This window comes from Thamnophis elegans, chromosome 14 (assembly GCF_009769535.1).
Source record: "Thamnophis elegans isolate rThaEle1 chromosome 14, rThaEle1.pri, whole genome shotgun sequence".
In the NCBI taxonomy this organism is placed as follows: domain Eukaryota; kingdom Metazoa; phylum Chordata; class Lepidosauria; order Squamata; family Colubridae; genus Thamnophis; species Thamnophis elegans.
In genome coordinates this window covers 43,917,350-43,936,733 of record NC_045554.1, presented here as the reverse complement: position 1 = coordinate 43,936,733, position 19,384 = coordinate 43,917,350, and the positions used below count along the sequence as shown (strand labels likewise).

The 19,384-nt window shown below is 41.7% G+C and overlaps 1 protein-coding gene across 1 annotated transcript in view; it reads right to left on the bottom strand.

The window, feature by feature from the left end:
- Positions 1 to 3,607: 3,607 nt before the first annotated feature.
- The window catches only part of LOC116517487 (chromodomain-helicase-DNA-binding protein 9-like), a 36,312-nt gene continuing 20,535 nt past the window's right edge, over positions 3,608 to 19,384 (bottom strand). Inside the window, 27 exon segments of the mRNA XM_032230459.1 lie at positions 3,608 to 4,366; positions 4,368 to 4,448; positions 4,450 to 4,586; positions 4,589 to 5,057; positions 5,729 to 5,833; positions 6,281 to 6,409; positions 6,762 to 6,871; positions 6,874 to 6,982; positions 7,683 to 7,760; positions 7,762 to 7,823; positions 9,409 to 9,577; positions 10,613 to 10,885; positions 11,807 to 11,970; positions 13,973 to 14,063; positions 14,066 to 14,515; positions 14,517 to 14,675; positions 14,677 to 14,750; positions 14,753 to 14,884; positions 15,257 to 15,459; positions 15,553 to 15,608; positions 15,610 to 15,773; positions 15,897 to 15,939; positions 17,339 to 17,396; positions 18,053 to 18,113; positions 18,116 to 18,169; positions 18,249 to 18,352; positions 19,115 to 19,204. Coding sequence (XP_032086350.1) covers positions 4,190 to 4,366; positions 4,368 to 4,448; positions 4,450 to 4,586; positions 4,589 to 5,057; positions 5,729 to 5,833; positions 6,281 to 6,409; positions 6,762 to 6,871; positions 6,874 to 6,982; positions 7,683 to 7,760; positions 7,762 to 7,823; positions 9,409 to 9,577; positions 10,613 to 10,885; positions 11,807 to 11,970; positions 13,973 to 14,063; positions 14,066 to 14,515; positions 14,517 to 14,675; positions 14,677 to 14,750; positions 14,753 to 14,884; positions 15,257 to 15,459; positions 15,553 to 15,608; positions 15,610 to 15,773; positions 15,897 to 15,939; positions 17,339 to 17,396; positions 18,053 to 18,113; positions 18,116 to 18,169; positions 18,249 to 18,352; positions 19,115 to 19,204 — 3,802 coding nt within the window. The 3' untranslated portion in view covers positions 3,608 to 4,189.

Sequence of the window (19,384 nt, the reverse complement as noted above, 5' to 3'; positions counted from 1 at the left end):
GGGAAGAGGGGGCAGAGCTTGGTTCCCGCCTCCCTCGTCGCCGCCGGCCACGCCCCTCGCGGCCTCTCCCATTGGGTGGGAGGGGAAGCGTTCGAGCCAATCAGCGGGGTCCTGTTCAGGTTCGGAGGCGGGGCGCAGGAGAGAATTCCTGAGGAATTCTGGGAGTTGAAGTCCAGGCTTCCTTCAAGGATGCTTTGGAACGACCGCCTCTTGTTATCAAACTTAATCGTGATTGGATATAGCCTGCAAGGTTGGCTCCTCCCACACCTGTCTCGGATGCCATTCAGGTGAGGCCAAATCCACCAATGACCGAAAGGATGTTATTACAGGTAGTCCCTGATTTAGAACAGTTCATTGAGTGACCTTTTGAAGTTATGACACTTAAAAAAGCAACATTTGGCCATTTTCACATACTTACAGCCCTTGCAGCATCCCCCAGGGTCATGTAATTTACATTCCAATGCTTGACAACGGGTTCATATTTATGACGGATGCAAAGTCCCGGGGTTATGTGATCATCTTTTGTGATAAAGCCAAAGCCTTTCAAAGTCAAAGTCAATAAAAAGCGAAAGTTAAAATATTTTGGACATGTGATGAGACACCCAGAAAAATACGGCATCCTTCACTTAATCCTCCAGGGAAAGATTGAAGGCAAATGAAGTCCAGGCAGAAGAAGAACATCATGGCTTCAAAACCTAAGGGTCTGGTTTGGAGAAAACTCAGCAGCACTTTTTCATGCAGCTGTTGACAAAAATAGGATTGCCAACATCCGATGACGGATGTGGCAGAAGTGGATGTGGCCAGTGGAAAGGCAGTGATCCTGGGAGCTGTACAACCTAGATATTGAAGTAAAAAAACCAGATGTTGCCCATCTGATTTTCATGATCACTTAATTATTTCAATGTATTTCTGGACATTTTTTAAGACAAGTGTTCCCTCTAGCTAAATCCCAAGCATGTAACTGGAAACTCACAGAATGTACACCTTTTGAAGGGAACTGTCATGTATTTGCAATCTTGCTTTGTCAAGAACTTCCTCCAATTCTTGGGTGGAACGCATTTGATTCCTTCAAAATGCATGCAGAATTATCTCATATCTCAGAATTATCTCAAGAGCCGAGGTGGCGCAGTGGTTAAAGGCAGCACTGCAGGCTACTTCAGCTGACTACAGTTCTGCAGTTCGGCTGTTCAATCTCACCGGCTCAAGGTTGACTCAGCCTTCCATCCTTCCGAGGTGGGTAAAATGAGGACCCGGATTGTTGTGGGGGCGATATGCTGACTCTGTAAACCGCTTAGAGAGGGCTGAAAGCCCTATGAAGCGGTATATAAGTCTAACTGCTATTGCTATTGTCAATTTTTATTACGTTGTGTGACAACTAAGGTGTGTCACAAAAGGTATTTTCAATGTAGTGAGACCAACATCATGGGTTGTCAAAGAATATGTTTAATAAAAATAATTAAACTTCCATTTGCTCTATAGAACATCATAGAAAGTAATTCAATAAATTACAAATAACTTTTAAGACGCTTGTTCAACTACAAGAAAGCAAATTCAGACTACACAGAACACACTGGCAAATATTGCAAATGTTCAAGGAAAATAAAACAGGACTAAGACAGATCATGAAGCCCAAACAAAGAATAGGAATACAAGGCAAATAACAACTAAAGTTATTTTAGTCACTACCAACATACACTTCTTCACCATCCTGGATATTTGTACTGAAATTTCAGTATTAATGTAATTCTAATGAAGATTCTTAACAATTCATTATGCAGCCACACTTGCATATTGTTTTAGCTGACAAGAGTGTGTACTTCTCTTCTTGCAACTGATACTGATTTAAAAACAAATTTTACTTTGTATTCATACTGCTGAAACTGTAAAATTGCCTTATTGTAGACAAAGATCACTAGAATGGTAAGCAAATTCACTTCACCATAATTAGGAAAATACTTTATTTCATAAATTTATTAAAAATTATGCTTAGGGTTTTCTTTCAGGGGTAGGTATGTTGGGGCGGGGGATGGTACAAAGTGGTATTATTGAAATACTCATTGACTAAGTCAACAATTGTGTTTGGAAAACTTTGGCTATATTGTGGATAACATACAAGAAACAAAAGTGCTATATTACAAAGGGCGAAATATTAAATATGTAGTAATCATGATGAAAAATTGCTACCCCTTTCCCCTGACATGTTTTGACTATTGCTAAGACACTGTATGAAGGACCAAACAAGTCATACTATTCTGAGGGGGAAATACAATAACCAGCACAATTCAAATGATGCTTTTATAACTCTGTAAATTACATGTAATACTGCCTTCTACCCAAGGGAGTTATGATTTTGCATGTACAAATTTTGTTTTTATTGATAAAGATTTGGTAAAAAAAACCAACACAGTCTTGTTTACTGTACAAGCAAGCATATAGAACCATATCAAAATACAGCTTTTGTTAAATTATTCCCTTTTGAAGAGGTTTTGTCATGACTATACTGCCAGTACGTTTTATCCATTCCATCAACATTTTTTTTTTTGCCTATTTTGGACCTCAAATGAGATTAACGCAATCTCACACTTCATCTCAGTCAGTTCCACCATATGGTGTGAATCTATGATTCTACCATGTCAGAGTAATAGCAGCTTCAGAAAAAATAATAAAAATAATAATAAATCCTACCACACTTCAAATGTTAAGATTAATTCTACATAGTAAGTTCTAAGGATTTATATTCAACAGACGCTTTAAGCACTGTTTATATCATGGTTTCATGGTATACTTTTCTCACATTATCATTAAAAGTGCTTTAAAAGTTACAGGGCAACTCAGCATTATTATAATTATCCAATATACCCTAAACCTTGATTTTGGGGGGGGGGGGGATGAATATGTGTGTTTGTGTGTACATACACACAGGTGTATGTGTATATATATATATATATATATATATATATATATATATATATATATATATATATATATATATATATATATGTGTGTGTGTGTGTGTGTATGTATATATGTATGTATATTTATATATATATACACATATACATACATACATGAATATACATATATATTTCTCAAGTCCGTAAAAATGTGAGATTTTTAAAATGTCTACATTTCCCCTTACCATTATGAACTGGTAACTACAAGAGGTTAAATGACAAAGACGAAATAGAAACCTGGACAAACAGAGAGAAGAGTCTTAACTTTGCAAGGATGCTAATCCTCGTACGTGACGTATGCAGTGTTTAGAGTGGCACTTCTGAGTTATTTCGACATGTGGATACAGCGCCTCAACATGAAGGCTGCAGATGGAGCGAAACTTAAAATCAGTACCTATGGTGCTGAAGACAGGAAAGGGGATAATATTTAAATAAAAGCTTTCCCTTTGCTAGAAGTAAAAAGAGTGCAACTGGTAACGATTAACTTCCCTTGCCAAATTTTAACACACAACAGGAGGCTTTTTAAAAAGCGAAGCATTATAGGAAAACAAGCAGAGAAACCAATGTAAACTTTCTAAACTAACTCAGCTGAGGTAACAAGTAGCCAATTTCATTGGCTGAATGGGAAACTTTTTTTTTATTTTATTTCAAACACAGTTGTACCTGAACTGGGAACATCAACAGTGCATTATAACACCAGATCATTTCCATAGAATTAAAGCAATGGATGGTGATGTAGATTCTACAGCTTTCATGACATTCATTAGCTGCCCAAATTATTGCTGAGTTTTGATCTGTAAATTATAAGTGTCAAGGAGGCTGTAAAACTATATTCAGATTAAATCAATAATGCGCATAAAGAACTGTTCACCGCAAATATATTAAATATACAGCTCTTCCTAAGCTTTCTTTTAAAAAAATTACTCCCCACCCCCAATTCAAATTATAATGCCTTTTTCCTGTATTTTTTTTTCCTCGTTTTACACCATTGTGTATATTTGATAGTACACACAGAATTTTCAGGAACTAAAAGAACCTCAAGAAATATTACATGCAAAATGTTTTTTTTTTTTAAAGCAGTTTGCACTTCTAAACAATACTGAAATGTTCGGTTCAGTAAATTACTGATGCACTCACGCAAACACTGTGTTATTTACAACAAAATAATGAAAGAACAACTTGAAAACCAGTTTTTATAATTTAAGTGCAGAGTCTGGGGGGAGGGAAGGGGGAAATCAGTCTTCATCGCTGGAGTCTGAATCCTCCTCCGAGGAGGACGTACTGTCACAGCCGGAAGAAGCGTCTGCTTTCTCCGAAGCTTCGTCTGTGCTGTTTCCGTTGCGAGAGCTCGGCTCGGTTTCCCCCTTGCCGCCTTCTTCATCCGGAACCCTGGAATTTTCTTCCTGTTTCTCCCAGAGGCTTGGTGAAGCCTGTGCCATGATTTTCACTGTTATGTACATCAAAAATATTTGATTGGGACAAAGCTGGGATATGGCAGATTAAGGCCTGGCGTGAGAAGCATTCCTGGGTAAAGTATATTGGACAAGAGTAAAGGGTTAAGAGCTAAGGAGCTGGCCGTGGTGCTGGCCGCCGAGGAGGTCGAAGGAGAACCGGAGACGGAGTTTTCTCCACATTATGTGCATGTGAGCTTTCTGTCCTCTCTTTCTTTCCGTCCAGCTCTCTGGGGTCCTGCCCTTTCCTCTCCTCGGGAGCAGGCTCAGTAGACTTGGTTAGGAGTCCTCGCATGCCGAGCAAATTTGGTAAACCAGCCATTCCTGAAAGTAACATGGGAAAGACGGCGGCCATGTTTTTCGCGTCTCCTGCCGTGTTCAGACCGGCAGATATTCCCATTAAACCCGTGGTCACCTGTAACGACTGAAAGTTTTGCAGGTTTTGCTGTAAGGCCTGCAGGGTTGAGAGATCCACCCCCGGAAGTAGCCCGTTGGTCAGCAAAGGGGCGACTGGAACGTTTGCCGCCGCCGACGTAGCCGCAGCCGCTGCCTTGGCGATTTCGCTTTTGGGCCGTCTTCCTCTCCTGCTGATTTCTTCTCGTACGACAGGTCCCGTGAGAATGCGGTCAAACATGCTTTCTGGAAGGAATCCCTGGTGGGTAGTGGGAAAAAAATATGAAAAATTTTATTCCGCGCCATTGTCTGCTCTGCATCACAATTCGGTGCAGTTAAATGCAACACCACAATAAGTAAAATAAGAAACACTAAGCTAATACAAAGTTACGTTTATTATCTATATAAGCAACTTAGAACTGAGGAGAAATTTCCTGACAGTTAAAACAATTAATCAGTGGAACAGAAGTTGCCTCCAGAAGTTGTGAATGCTCCAACACTGGAAGTTTTTAAGAAGAGATTGGATAACCATTTGTCTGAAACGGGATAGGGTTTCCTGCCTGAGCAGGGGGTTGGACTAGAAGACCTCCAAGGTCCCTTCCAATTCCATTTATTCTACTCTACTCTTCTCTATTCCAATCCATGCCATGCCATTCTATATTCTCTACTCTACTCATTTCTGTTTCTATTATTTCTATTCCTATTCGCTCAGTAATCTTCAAGGAAAGTCAATGTCATTTTCAGGGTAACTAAATTTAAGACCTAGAAGAAATTTTTTTTTATGGCTGTTTGTTACTTTTCTCAGCAGAGCAAGTAAGGCTCAAGATTTTTGGGAAGCTTTTCTCAACCAGCTAAAAAAAAGGATTTTCTATGATTCAGTTAATCTTCCAATGTAGCTGCTGGAACACCTATTATTATTATTACACTCACCGACTGTTTAACAACATCTGCCCATTCAGGAGCTACACCATATTCAGAATTTTCTTTCAGGAATCTGCAGAGGTCTTTCAGCGGAGGAGCGAAGGCACCACCTACCTGTAACAGAAACGAGGAGGATATTTCTCACTTTACTTGCATACATTCAGGTAGTCCTTGACTTAATTCATTCAGTGAGCGTTCGCAAAGTTACAACAGCAGTGAGAAAAGTGACTTATGTCTGTTTTCAAACATGATCATTTCAGCATCCCTATGGTCACATGATCAAAATTCGGACACTTGGCAACTGGCATGTACTTACGACAGTTGCTGTGTCCCAGGGTCACATGAGTCCCCTTTTGCGACCTTCTGATCAAGCAAAGTCAATGCGGGAGCCAGATTCACTTAACAACCATGGTAAGGAAGGTCATAAATGGAGCAAAACAAATGTCTCACTGAGCAACAGAAATCGGGGCTCAATTTTGCTCGTAAGTCGAGGACTACCTGTATTGAAAGAGCCTAGCAACTATTTGTGCTGATATAATCTCATTGTAGCAAAGCAGTTACCTTTCTAGCATTCCTTCTGTTTATCAGCTGAACGCGTTCTTCCCCAGTAAGGCTATTGATGTCCAGCTTATTAGGATTGCGGCAACGGTGCCTTTTTTGTTTCGGTCTTCCTTCGTGAAGCTGCATTTTCTGTTATTCAAGAATATATATTGTTTTTAAAAAATGGGTCACTAAATGCTCTCAAATCTGTTTTCAAGTATTTCCAGGCTGTAGGATGGAACTAAATCACACTGGGACTTAAATGCAGAGTACCTATTTATGCAGCATAACGCATTTGGTATTGCATTTGGTAAGCTAAATAGTTCCAAGCTAGGCAAAACCCAATTGTGTTCTATACTTGCTTACAATTAAAACATCTACACTGAGAGATGTGAATCACACAGAAAGCAGGGAAAATTCAAAGACCACATCAGAGCCCCCCCCCCCCCCCCCCAAGCAGCATATTGATGATGCTTTCCATCATACCAATAAAACTACTCACGGGGATAAAGGCTCCTAAATCTTCGACATAGTCAGGATGTTCACTAAGCCATTTTTCCAAATCTTTTCTCTTAGGGGCATCGTCGCCCGCAAGCCTTGTGCCATCTTTAAATTAATAACTGGAACGGGGCTTTCTGCATCACACAGGCCTTGCGATGGTGCAAACGGAACAGGGGGCATTATGCCTAAACCAACCTGAGGGGTACTAATGCCATGACAAACCTGGAAGAAAATAAATAGGTTATAAAGACGAGGAAAGGCATTTTGTAATTTACACATTGAGGCCTTTGAACTATGGTGTTGGAGAAGACTCCTATGAGTCTCTTGGACTGCATCCAACCGGTCAGTCCTAGAGGAGATCAACCCTGACTGCTCTTAGAAGGCCAGATCCTGAAGAGGAAACTCAAATACTTTGGCCACCTAATGAGAAGGAAGGACCCACTGGAGAACAGCCTCATGCTGGGAAAGACGGAGGGCAAAAGAAGAAGAAGGGGACGACAGAGAATGAGGGGGCTGGATGGAATCACCGAAGCAGTCGGCGTGAGCTTCGATGAACTCCAGAGGATGGTAGAGGACAGGAAGGCCTGGAGGAACATTGTCCATGGGGTCGCGATGGGTTGGATACGATTTTGAAACCACCAATAATTTACACATTTGTTTTTTTAGTTCTGCAAATGTAAAAATCTCCTCCATAAGCATGCGTGTGCGCACATACACACACACACATACACACACACACACACACAAGACAAACCCAAAGTTGAGGATGAAGCATCTTTTTTTTCCTAAGGGCTAATGCCAAAATTAACATGACATAGTTATGCTGCGCATTCCCGAATTCCTTCTGGTCAGCCTTAGGATGCCAAAAGCTCTCAAAATTAACATTTCAATTGGCTTCAAATATCAGTCCAGATTTACTCACGTGGTTAGGCGTTTTGCTTCTATTTAAAAATAAGATATCAACCCCTTCCACATTTTTCCTTCTTCCTCTCCTCTTTTTTCACGGCTGGCTGATCACTAGCAATTACTCCATTTGCACAAGCGTTCGACTGCTTAGAGGTTCCTAATGAAATGGAACATAAAATGATCAGCTGAAAGAAAAACAAAACGGACCAAACTTCCAGACAGAATCTATGACAGCAACAATAATTGGGCGATTCAATTGACTTGGCAAGTGGCTGTCTAAAACATAGAAATGTGAGGGGTAGCATTTTTTTCCTGCAAATCATTGTATCAGCCCAGCCTTTTTCCAGAATGATCTGACTGCTGCAGGGGGTGACTAAGGAAGCAAGAATATAAATCTGAACTTAAAATTAACATTTTCAAAAATTACTTGTAGAATCAGCTTTTCATTTTCCAGTTTTTTCTGGGGTGCCAGGCTTGGCATAACACTAAAAAAACAATATTCGACTAGCCGTTATGGGTTAGATTGAATTGGTGCCTCTTGTTGGGGTTTTTTTTTTTGGGGGGGGGGAATACATGTCAACAGGTTTAGCCACACCAAGGATCTTTTCAACATCGACAATACTTTGGCTGTCTCAGTGGTGTGCTTTGCACCTGTTTTTCTATGTCAGTTATTTTACAAGCATGCTGACTCATATAGTGCTACGTACACTGGTAGTTACATAAATTTTTTTTAAAAAAAATGCAGGAACAAGCTGCACCCATTTTTAAAAATAGTAAGGGTGTACAAGGCAGAAAGTAAAAGTTGGTGGCTGGCCACATAAAAGAAGCTGAGAAAGTTCAAAGAAAAGTTGCCTTGACACCAAAGTAGCACAGAGATAATAAACCCATTAGCTGGCTGCTGGTAATAACACTGAAGTTCCATCACGCCAGTCAACCCCACTTTGGAATTGTGTGTGTGTGTGTGTGTGTGTGTGTGTGTGTGTGTGTGTGAGAGAGAGAGAGAGAGAGAGAGAGAGAGAGAGAGAGAGAGAGAGAGAGAGAGACAAAGAGGGGGGGTAGGGAGGAGAGAGAGAAGGAGGGAGGGGGAGAGAGGAAGAGAGAGAGGGGTGAGGAAGAGAGAGAAGTAGGGAGGAAAAGAGAGAGGGAGGAAGAGAGACAGAGAAGTAGGGAGGAAAAGAGAGAGGGAGGAAGAGAGAGAAGTAGGGAGGAAAAGAGAGAGGGAGGAAGAGAGAGAGAGAGTGGATGGAGGGGGAGAGAGGAAAAGAGAGAGGAAGAGAGACAGAGAGAGAAGGAGGGAGGGTGAGAGAGGAACAGAGGGGGAGGAGGAAGAGAGACAGAGAAGTAGGGAAGAAAAGAGAGAGGGAGGAAGAGAGAGAAGGAAGGAGGGTGAGAGAGGAAAGAGAGAGGAGGGAGGAAGAGAGACAGAGAAGTAGGGAAGAAAAGAGAGAGGAGGAAGAGAGAGAGGGGGGGGAGAAGGGAGGGGGAGAGAGGAAGAGAAAGAGGGAGGAAGAGAGAGGGAGAGAACATATAGTACTTTATAGTGCCTGAAACTATGAAAAATCAGTGAATCTGTGGGACTTTCCAAATGCTACAAAGTGTTTAGAGTGATCAGAGATTATGATTCAGCGGGGCTTTACGAAGCCTCCTTTTACAATTTGATATCCTATGAAACGACTGTAAAATAGGGCAATAAAAAGTTACAGATGCCCTTCCACCACTTTCCCGATCGCTTTGGGCCTTACCCGACTCTGGCAAAGACTTTGGGAAATTGGCAAGGCTGGTCTCTGACGCGTTCTGGAGTTCATGTAGCCTGGCGAGGTACTGTTGCTGTCCTAACAGGCCATCTTCGCTTTCAAATGGCCTTTTCTGAGAAAGGCCCTGCTTCTGAAAAATTAATTTCAAACCACCTTCCTGTTAAGCAAATGTAAGAGTTAGCCGATTTGTTTGGGAAAGAAGGAAGTATTCTCCCCCCCCCCCCCCCCCGCTGTTTAGGATTTACATGCAGAATTTTACGTCCAGGCCCCTCACCATCACCCCACATGACGATACAGGTAGTCCTTGGCTTAAAACTATTCATTTAGTGACCATTCAAAGTTACAACGGCACTGCAAAAAGTGACGGGTGACTCTTTTCACCCTTTGCAGCATCCCGTCACATGATTAAAATTCAGGCAACTGGCGGGTATTTGTGACAGTTCCAGTGTATCCCCTTTTTGTGACCTGACAAGCAAAGTCAACAGGAAAGCCCAATTCACTTAAACAACCGCGTTTGCTAACTTAACAACTGCAGTGATTCACTGAACAACTCTCTCACTTAGGAACAGAAATTTTGAGCTCAATTGTGGTCGTAAGTCAAGGACTGCCCGTGTTTACAATTGCATTTAGCCAGTTTCAATATCAAATGCATTAGACAACTTATATAATATGCAATCAAAGTGGAGATCCATAGATATATCGAGAGACCAAGCTGGAAGAGGTTGAATTAATTCGTCTGTTTGTTACCTGCTAACTCCAGTGTGCAAACCCTAAGGAGCTACGGACATTATTCTGATGGTTTGCTAACTTGAAATTGTAATTCATTGAACACTCCCTTTTTTTTTAAAAAAAAAAAAAGATAATTCTAAGATAAAAGATGCCATATTTTGGAAAGTAATTACAGCGCCAGAAAAAAAAGCATTGAGAAAGGCCATTCAAGGAAGCAACTCATCAGCAAAGACTGCAAAAGAGCAAGAAATGATGCTATGTTGCTGTCGGGTCTTGAAAATGAGATTCTCAAAGAGAGGAAAAGGGGGGGGGGGCGGCGCAAAGGCTCCAAAATCGCTGCTCCAAAATACCCGCAAGTATTTAGGCAGAGAAAGTAAGATTGAGAGCAGGCAGCCACTTGTAGGTAAAGCATGCTGCACACCGCAATCGCAATCAGGTCCTAGGGCAATAAAAATAAACATACGTCATTGATTTTCACTGTAACTCCTTTTCCTGCACATGCTTCTTCACCCTTTGACATCTGTGCTGATTGGTCGCTTTCTTCTTTGACGTCTGCGCTTGGAGGAGTCGGGATGCTGGGCTCGCTGTAGTCTGCAGCGGCACCTGGGCTGTCTAGGAGTTTGGTGGTGTAGAAGGAAGCCACGGGATTGGTCTCGTAATTTCTCCTTGCCAAAGGCCATTTACCTTTCAGGACTGTTTGGCAAATACTATCCAGGCGGTTAATCATAACCCGATCCTAAAAACCAACAGGAAGCTGCTTAGAAATTTCACATTCACCTCTCTCAGGATTAACGCGACTCGCAAATAAATCAGTGTGTAACAACCAACAGAAAGGATGACTCCAAAAAGTTTAGGGGAAATTCTTTCGTATTTTACCACAAAACTACCCTAGGAGAAATTACAGAGTGTACTCAGTCAAGGGGACAAAAGCGCACAAATGTTACTAAAAACCCATTGTCTGAAATGCAGTAAGTTAGCAATAGCAATAGCAGTTAGACTTATATACCACTTCATAGGGCTTTCAGCCCTCTGTAAGCGGTTTACAGATTCAGCAAATTGCCCCCACAATCTGGGTCCCCATTTTTACCCATCTCGGAAGGATGGAAGGCTGAGTCAACCCTGAGCCGGTGAGATTGAACCGCTGAACTGCAGATAGCAGTCAGCTGAAGTGGCCTGCAGTACTGCACTCTACCCACTGCACCTTGCTGCTTGAGGAGGGGGTGGGCCTACGACAGGGGTGTCAAACTCAATTTCATTGAAGGCTGCATTCAGGGTTGTGTTTGACCTTGGGGAACTGGGGTGGGCATGGCCAGTTTGACATCACTCATGTCAAGGGCACCTGTGTTGACCCAAGAGCTCTGCCAGCGAAAATGTCCTCCGGCAACCCTCTGCCAGTGAAAGCGGAGCTCGGAAGGGCTGCACACGGGCCGGTCTTTCACTGCTTCCAGGGTGGCCTCGTGGGCCAGATCTAAGCACCTCATGGGCTGCATCCAGCCTGCGGGCCTTGGGTTTGACACCCCTGGACTAGAAGACCCCCAAGGTCCTTCCAACCCTACTTTCTTTTTTTAAACTACAACAAAAATCATGTGATTTTAACCTGAAGTGAAAATATTTCAATCTCCATTTCAAGACAGTAAACATTTGGCTACAACTTTACCTTGGGCCAGTAAGAAGCAGCTAACATATATCCACCTTGCAAGATACAATTAGAATTTGGTGTTCCGTTATTCATTTGGAAACTGTCCTGGGTTTCGTCCTGCACCGTGCTTATGGAAGCTACACTTTCCTCATCGTATGCTTTCAGGTGAGGCGTCCCTTCCCCTGGAGGAAATTTTAGATAATCAGTAACAACACATGCCCTTCTGCTATGCAGAGGTTTGACGGGCACAATTACACAAGATGCTTCCTAGCACTTCCTCCTGCTCAATTTTGAAGTACATAGAAATAGTCCTCAATGCCTACGGAGAGAGTCACCATTCGGGTCGTGGTTGTCCCAAAAGTGCTTTTTCCAAAAGGCAACTGGACTTCCTTGGAACGTTTCACTTCTCATCTGAGAAACTTCTTCAGAACTTTGGGGAAAGCACTTTTGGGATAGGTACTCCTTGATTTATCACCATTTGTTCAACGGCCAATCAGAATGACAACAGCATCAAACGAATGGCATTTCTCAGTGGGAGCTCCAGGGCCAGGCCGGAAGATGAGGCCTTCCAGGAGAGGCATCTCTCATGTTCCTTATCAGACACTCCATCTGCTTAACAACCTGTGAGATTGCTTAACGATTAGGACATTAAGCGAGATGTCAATGGCCACTTGCTCAATGACTAAGGTTCTGGTGCCAATTGAGGTGATAAACCAAGGATATTTGTAAAATTCATATTGCATTACAGATGAGAGAAATTAAGTTAGGTAGAATTGACTTGAGATGCAAGACAAAAGTAACAGTAGCACCATTTTTAAAAAAAATCAAAGGACAAATAATGCCTGCCCCACTATACACAAACAATATCACAATTATAATAAAATTTTGAGAATCTGATCACCAAGCACATAAAAATGGGCACGGGAACATTAAATAATTAAAGGAGATTAAACTGCATTGATGAATGTTTCCTTCTAGCTACAAAACATTCTGCCAATTTCTTTTGCAAGCCATCTAGGAAAGCAGAATGTGGCTCAACAGTATAAATTGCTGCTGATTATATCAGAAAAAAAATCTTAGCTCCATACTTAATTTTTCTTAATGGGTGGAACCATAAAAAAAATTATTAACTAGCTGCTAATCATATTGTCTTTGTCAATATATAATTACCTAGCCTTATTTTGCTCTATAAAAGTTACTTTTAAAGAGTAAAAAAACATTCTAGTGGAAGAACAACAAATCAAGAAGAAGATTGATTGTTTTGCAAAGAGATTATATACACCGCGAGCATAAGGATTTTGTTTGGACTAATCCGGAACTTTATTTTCTCTTCCACACAAACACCATGCAGATTACAATGCAGATATTCTTCTGATTGTGCAGCTTTCTGAGTCTCACGCTGCAATTTTTAAAGATGCATTTCTATTTATTTATTTATTAATTAGACTTCTATACCGCTTCATAGGGCTTTCAGCCCTCTCTAAGCGGTTTACAATTTTTTTAGCAACTTGCCCCCACAGTCTGGGTCCTCATTTCACCCACTCGGAAGGATAGAAGGCTGAGTCGACCTTGAGCCAGTGAGATTTGAACGCTGAACTGCAGATCACAGTCAGCTGAAGTGGCCTGCAGTACTACACCCTAACCACTGCGCCACCTCGGCTCTTCAATTATATACAGCGTGTCGATTGATTATAAGAGTTTTGTGCATCCTTTCCATAGTCCTCACAACTTATATAAATCACATATTATCGGTCAAATATATATGTATACATTATTATCATTGTACATCATTTATATGACTATAACTACTATTCCTTCATTTTAAAGAGATCTTCCAGATATTGGGATTCATTTATATTATAGCAATTCCTTACATCATCTTAAATCTTATCCAATAATAATGTATTTTATGTTATAATTCTGTATCATTCTATTATTCTCCTATTGTCCATAGATAGAAAAGTACACATTTTCATGTGAATTAAAAGAACAACCTAACATCAAAAGATGAGAGCAGCATGGAACGAAACGGAGAATGAACCAATGAATAACTGATTAGAGTACTTTCTTTGGTTTTTTTCTAAAACATGCACCTATCTATCCGAAAATCCACGAAAAATAATTTATGTCTTTCTCTGAAGCAGCTTCTGAGGTTTTTTTTAAAAAAATTAAAAAGGCACTTACGTCTCTTTTGGGCCTCCTCTTCATCACTGTCACTCTCTTCCGATGAAGAGGAAGAAGAGGAAGAGGAGGAAGAGGAAGAAGAGGAGGAGGACGCGACGACGCTGAAGAGCAAGATGAAGAAGACGAAGAGCTGGATCCTGATCTGGAACGAGAGCAAGAGGAAGAAGACGACGATGAGGATGAAGACGATCTGGAAGAACAGGACGACCTCTCTGAGTCGGAGTTGGAGTCACAGCTGGAGTCCGATCCTCTCTTCCCAGATCTCGGCTTTTTGGAAGCAGCGTTTAGCGTTAAGGGTTCGGTCCTCGCTGCCACCATGCGCCTGCCGTGATCCCCCTTCGGAACAGGCTTGGGGTCTGCCGCGTGTGAGGGTGAGCCGCTCTTCGGGCTCGACGGTTCCGCCTTCACCCCCATCGGCACGTTTTCAGTAGACATGGGCTCCTCGTCTGAGGAATGAGGTTCTTTGTGGTTTTCGTCCTTAGGCTTTGCGTCCTCAAGCACGATCCCTTTAGCGTCCGGCAGCCTGGCTTGGGGCATGAGAGGATGAGGCCGACAGCGCCATTGGTACGGTTTGCAAGAGCGGAGCAGAAGCTGTCCTCGGAAGCGCCGCTTTGCTGTGACTGTAGTTCTTCTGAGCTGACATAAAGGAGAGTTCGGGGTCGCGAAGGATGTGGTAATCTGTCCTGCTCACTCCGTGTTTCGCTGGCACCAACCAATAAATCCCAATCATGGGTCCCACATTCCCACCAAACAGGCAAGTCTGGATTTGGCTGACAAGTTTTAATCGCTCACAGAGCTGAGGATGAAGGACAGCTTGCTCTCGTACCTTTCTGAGGAGCTCGATGCGATATAAGGTTCGAGATGCACGCTCTTCTGTTATTGGCTGGATGAAAAGGTTTGAATCCACAAAGTCTGCACAGGAAAGACACCCAAAAAGAATTAAGACTTGTAGCAGGATCTTCTAACTTCAGTTGGAATCCGGGACATTAAATGGCCTTTTTTTTTTTTTTTAAAGAAAGTGTTATTTACACATCCATCCCCCCCCCCCCAATCTCTTTTTCTTTCAGTGAACACAATGCTACCTTCTAAGGTGAAAGAAATGTAGGAGCTTTTCCTTGCTTAAGGGGAAAGAATTCTAAAACATTACGATATATCAAAACATGCATTTCATGACGTAGGATTTCGGTCATAGGGCAACTTTTTCAGTACGTGTTTTGTTATTGCTCCTAAAATAGTTTTTCTTTCTTTTTGGGGGGGAGGGGGGAAGTATTATAAGCAACCCACCATCTTTTGAAGGTAAGCGACAAACTCTTCTGCACATGGCCATAAACGCATACAGGTATTTCTCTAAACTTTCATCTGTTTTTTTATGCAACCTCGCCATCGCTCGAAATTTTGTCCAGTCGAACTGGGCTCTGTCTGGATCAAATACAACACCAAACGTAGACACCACTCTGTAGAAATCAGCTTCTTCTCTTCTTGTCCACCTAGATGGAAGGGTAAAAGGGAACAGTGATTGCAAATGAACACCGTGGAGGCATCAGAAGATTTCTTGAGACCTGCAATAATCACAGCCTTACCTTTGCTGTCTTTCAATTTTGGCAGCTACTTTTGGATTTAGAACAGCTTCTTCAAAAGGCAGATGGCATCACACAAGCCTGGACAGAAAACGGGGCTTGAATTGGCTGGCTTTGCCTGCTCTTACTGGTACGCTGATACGCTGTTATGAGGCGACGCAACCGTGTTGTTAAGGCAGATTGAGTTGGCCAGTAAAGCTTGTCTCCTTCAATGATCTGACCATCTGTAATTGAGAAAGATGACTATAATAATTGGTGTTGGTTACCACGTTAAGCATCAAACAAAGTGGACGGTGCATTTCAGAAGCGCAATTGTTGAAGTAGAAAGTTAAAACGTAAGATTTTACCTCCATCTCCTATTACAAGATCCCCTGGCGATGAGGCATCATCCTAAGAAATAACATTCAGAATGCAAAATGAACAGAAGCGCAGTTCAGGTACAATATATGCCGTGTTTTGAAGTTGACTCAACACACCAAAACCAGCAGTGACTTAAGGTTAACTATGACAACTCTCATTTAAACATAACTCATGATCTCTCTGTACAAAACTCGTGATTTCTCTACCAAAATAAATATTGCATCACATGAAATGAACGCAATTTCTAATTGATACAGCTCACCAAATATAACCAAATAATACAACAATGGATATGTTTGTAAATAATACAGTTAGCCAATATAGTTAATCAAGACAAATATGAAGCATGACGAAGGATAAGCATGGACAATCCTATAACATACATTTACTGTACTATTACAAGATTTTATAGGCGACTCCAGTCAGAACTGACAGGAATGTCGAGGAAAATATTGTCCTAACCAGGTGGGGTGGGGGTGGGGAATCAGCCTTCTTTATTTGGTTTATTCGTCTGGCAGATGTTATTGGGAGAAGACAGTGTTCAGGCCTTCAAAGAGCTTTAAATGTGCAACCAGCATCTTGATTTGCATCCGAAAGATGGCTGGTGGGACTTCCACATCATTGGTGCTATATGGGAATAATGATAGGAGTCCAAGCTATTTGGACTGCTATATTCTGGACGAGTTGTAGTTGTGCATATGTGCAATGAAAGTGAGGTGGCAGGCTGAACCAAGGTAGGCCTCAAGCCTGAACCAAACTAGGGTCTCATGATAGTAAGCTTTAACTGTTCATATATAGAAATTGCAAAGGGTTGCTTTTAGGAAGTCTGCACATGAAAACTGCTGAAGCAAAAGTCTCTATTTTAATGTATCTGCTGGCTGGACTGTAAATCTGTCTGGAAGACACATTAAGTTCCTCAAAATGTATGCTATGGTTGACCATTGGCTGACTATGAATTATAACTTCCTGTAGACATAATATTGCTGTAACTCAAGGGCAAATACTTGAGGGGTTGTTTCCAAAACTAACAGATGACTTTAGCTGAAAGTGATAAACTATATAAGGAAGTTCCTGAATTCATTCAATGTTCAGGCCAATTATTCTTTGCTATGAACCTGCGCAAATAAACTATTCCTTCCCTGAAGAACTGGCTTGTGTGTCCTGTTTATTCTACAACAAAGGTCCTCCTAGCCATAATAGCCACTCAAGTAGGAGTTGTGAATCCAGTAGGAGATATAACCTAGTTCAGTACTGTAGGGGCATAACCCGTCCAGAATTAATTTGGAGTCTCCTTGGAGTCAGACAGCCTGCAAACCCAGAGCCATTCTGTCTTGCTTGGATTAAGCCTTAACCTGCTCCTCCCCATCCAAATCCAAACACTTTTACCCAACTGTAAAGAAAAAAGAATGATGAAGTGAAAATGTGTTACCTCCATATCATCTTTAAACAAGGCTGGGGCTGGTTTGTATTCTGGGTCTTCTACATCCCTAAGAAACACATTCAACACAGATGTGTAAATGATATGAAAATGAATAACTATTGGTTTAGTTACTAAAAAAATGAGAATGATAAAATGCGTTCATTTGCAGGAAAAAGCAAGTATTGCCAAAGAATTTGACTCTAAATCGTCTGATTCCTCTGTTCTTGAAATTGTGTTCTTTTTCTCTCTTGAGGAAAAAGACCACTTGCTAAAGTTACACCTAAATTGTTCAAATTATCATAACCTTGTGGGGAACAGATTATGGTCCTGAAACCTTCTGTTTTGCATAGTATATCATAAATGGATGAGACAATACTCAATGAATCAGATTAATTACTAAATCAATCTGTGAGAGCCGAGGTGGTGCGGGTGGTTAGAGTGCAGTACGGCAGGCTACTTCGGCTGACTGTTAGCTGCAGTTTTGGCAGTTCAAATCTCACCGGCTCAAGGTGGACTCAGCCTTCCATCCTTCCAAAGTGGGTTAAAATGCAGACCCAGTTTGCTGGGGCAATACGCTGACTCTGTAAATCACTTAGAGAAGGCTATAAAGCCCTGTAAAGCGGGTATATAAATCTAAGTGGTATTGCAATTGCTAAATTGGATAGTATTTGCGTGGGCGCTAAAATGACAACTGGCTTTCAAAAGCGGTTTAAAAATTCATACCCATCCATATAATCATTTGCTCTCTGCTCAGCAGCTACGGCCTTATCATCCGGTTTCCCACTCTTTCCAAGAAGCAAAGGGCAGCATCTGCTCTAATTGTGTTGTATTTTTCATAACCTGGAAAGAAATGTATTCTGAATATAACCTTCAAGACAAAGCAAGCACGCAAGCAAGCAGATAATGTCTTATGGCTTACCATGTTTAAAAACACCTATTAATAGAGATTTATCTGCTTCTGTATCCCACCATTCGGCTGGCACTTCGGAGTGGTCTGGTTCCGGGACCCAGATATCAATTTCACTGAAAGGTTTAGTCAGAAAGCAGGTGTTAAAGTCTTTCTATTGTGAGATATAAACTTTCACACAACACAGAAATGTGCCCAACATATATGTGTGTTGTGGCCCAGCAGGAGCAGTTGGAGCAGCCACCAGACTCCGACAGCGAGGGGCCCTATGAGTCGGCTCTGGGGGATGTGAAGGACCCTGGACAGAGTTCCGACTCCGAGCAGGGTGCAGAGAGACTGGTTGGCCACCAGGAGGTGCCTGAGCCTTGGACCAGTGGGGAGGAGGACAAGGGAGTGTGAGCCTGAGGTCAGTTGTCCTGATGCCCGGCACCGAAGAGCTAATAGATGTCCAGGAACAGTTGCGCAGTTACAGGAGGTAATTGCATTCAGTGGTGGTCATTAGGCTCCTCTCCAGACTATAAAGGACTACTTGTGCACACACCCCTCTTGCAGAAGTCAACGCAGGAACTAATGTCGGAGAACATTATTGTGAGCTTGGCAGGCTGGATTGCTGCCACGGCTTATCTGTGCAGAATTGCTGCCCAAGCTTGTCTGTGCGGGTTTGCTGTCAAGGACCTGTCTGTCTGTTAATTAAATGCTGTAACTTATCTTTGGCTCGGAGTGCGTGTTGGTGTGGGACAAGGGGGGTCAGAACATATATGAATATCTAAATTTTAAGTTAAAAGCATCAAAACTTCTGTTAAAACTCATCTTAATTCAAAAGCTACCAACAATACTTTTGATCAAGGAATAAAAGAAACAAACTTAGTATCATTTACCTGGCATCAACTCCTTCAAAAACTTTCTGGCATTCATTACCAATGACTTCTTGCTTCAAGTAGTACAGCATTCTAACACGAAGTAAAACCCTGAATAGGCACGTAAAGATAAATATAAAGCCATTTGAAACATTCAGATCGTTTTTATTAAGAGTTCTTAATTTAAAATACGTATGAAAGTAGACCAACAATGACCATAAAATGTGACCAACAGTGTCTTATCATCATTTATCCACCAACACCACACAATTTAGGTTAATTTTCCCTGGC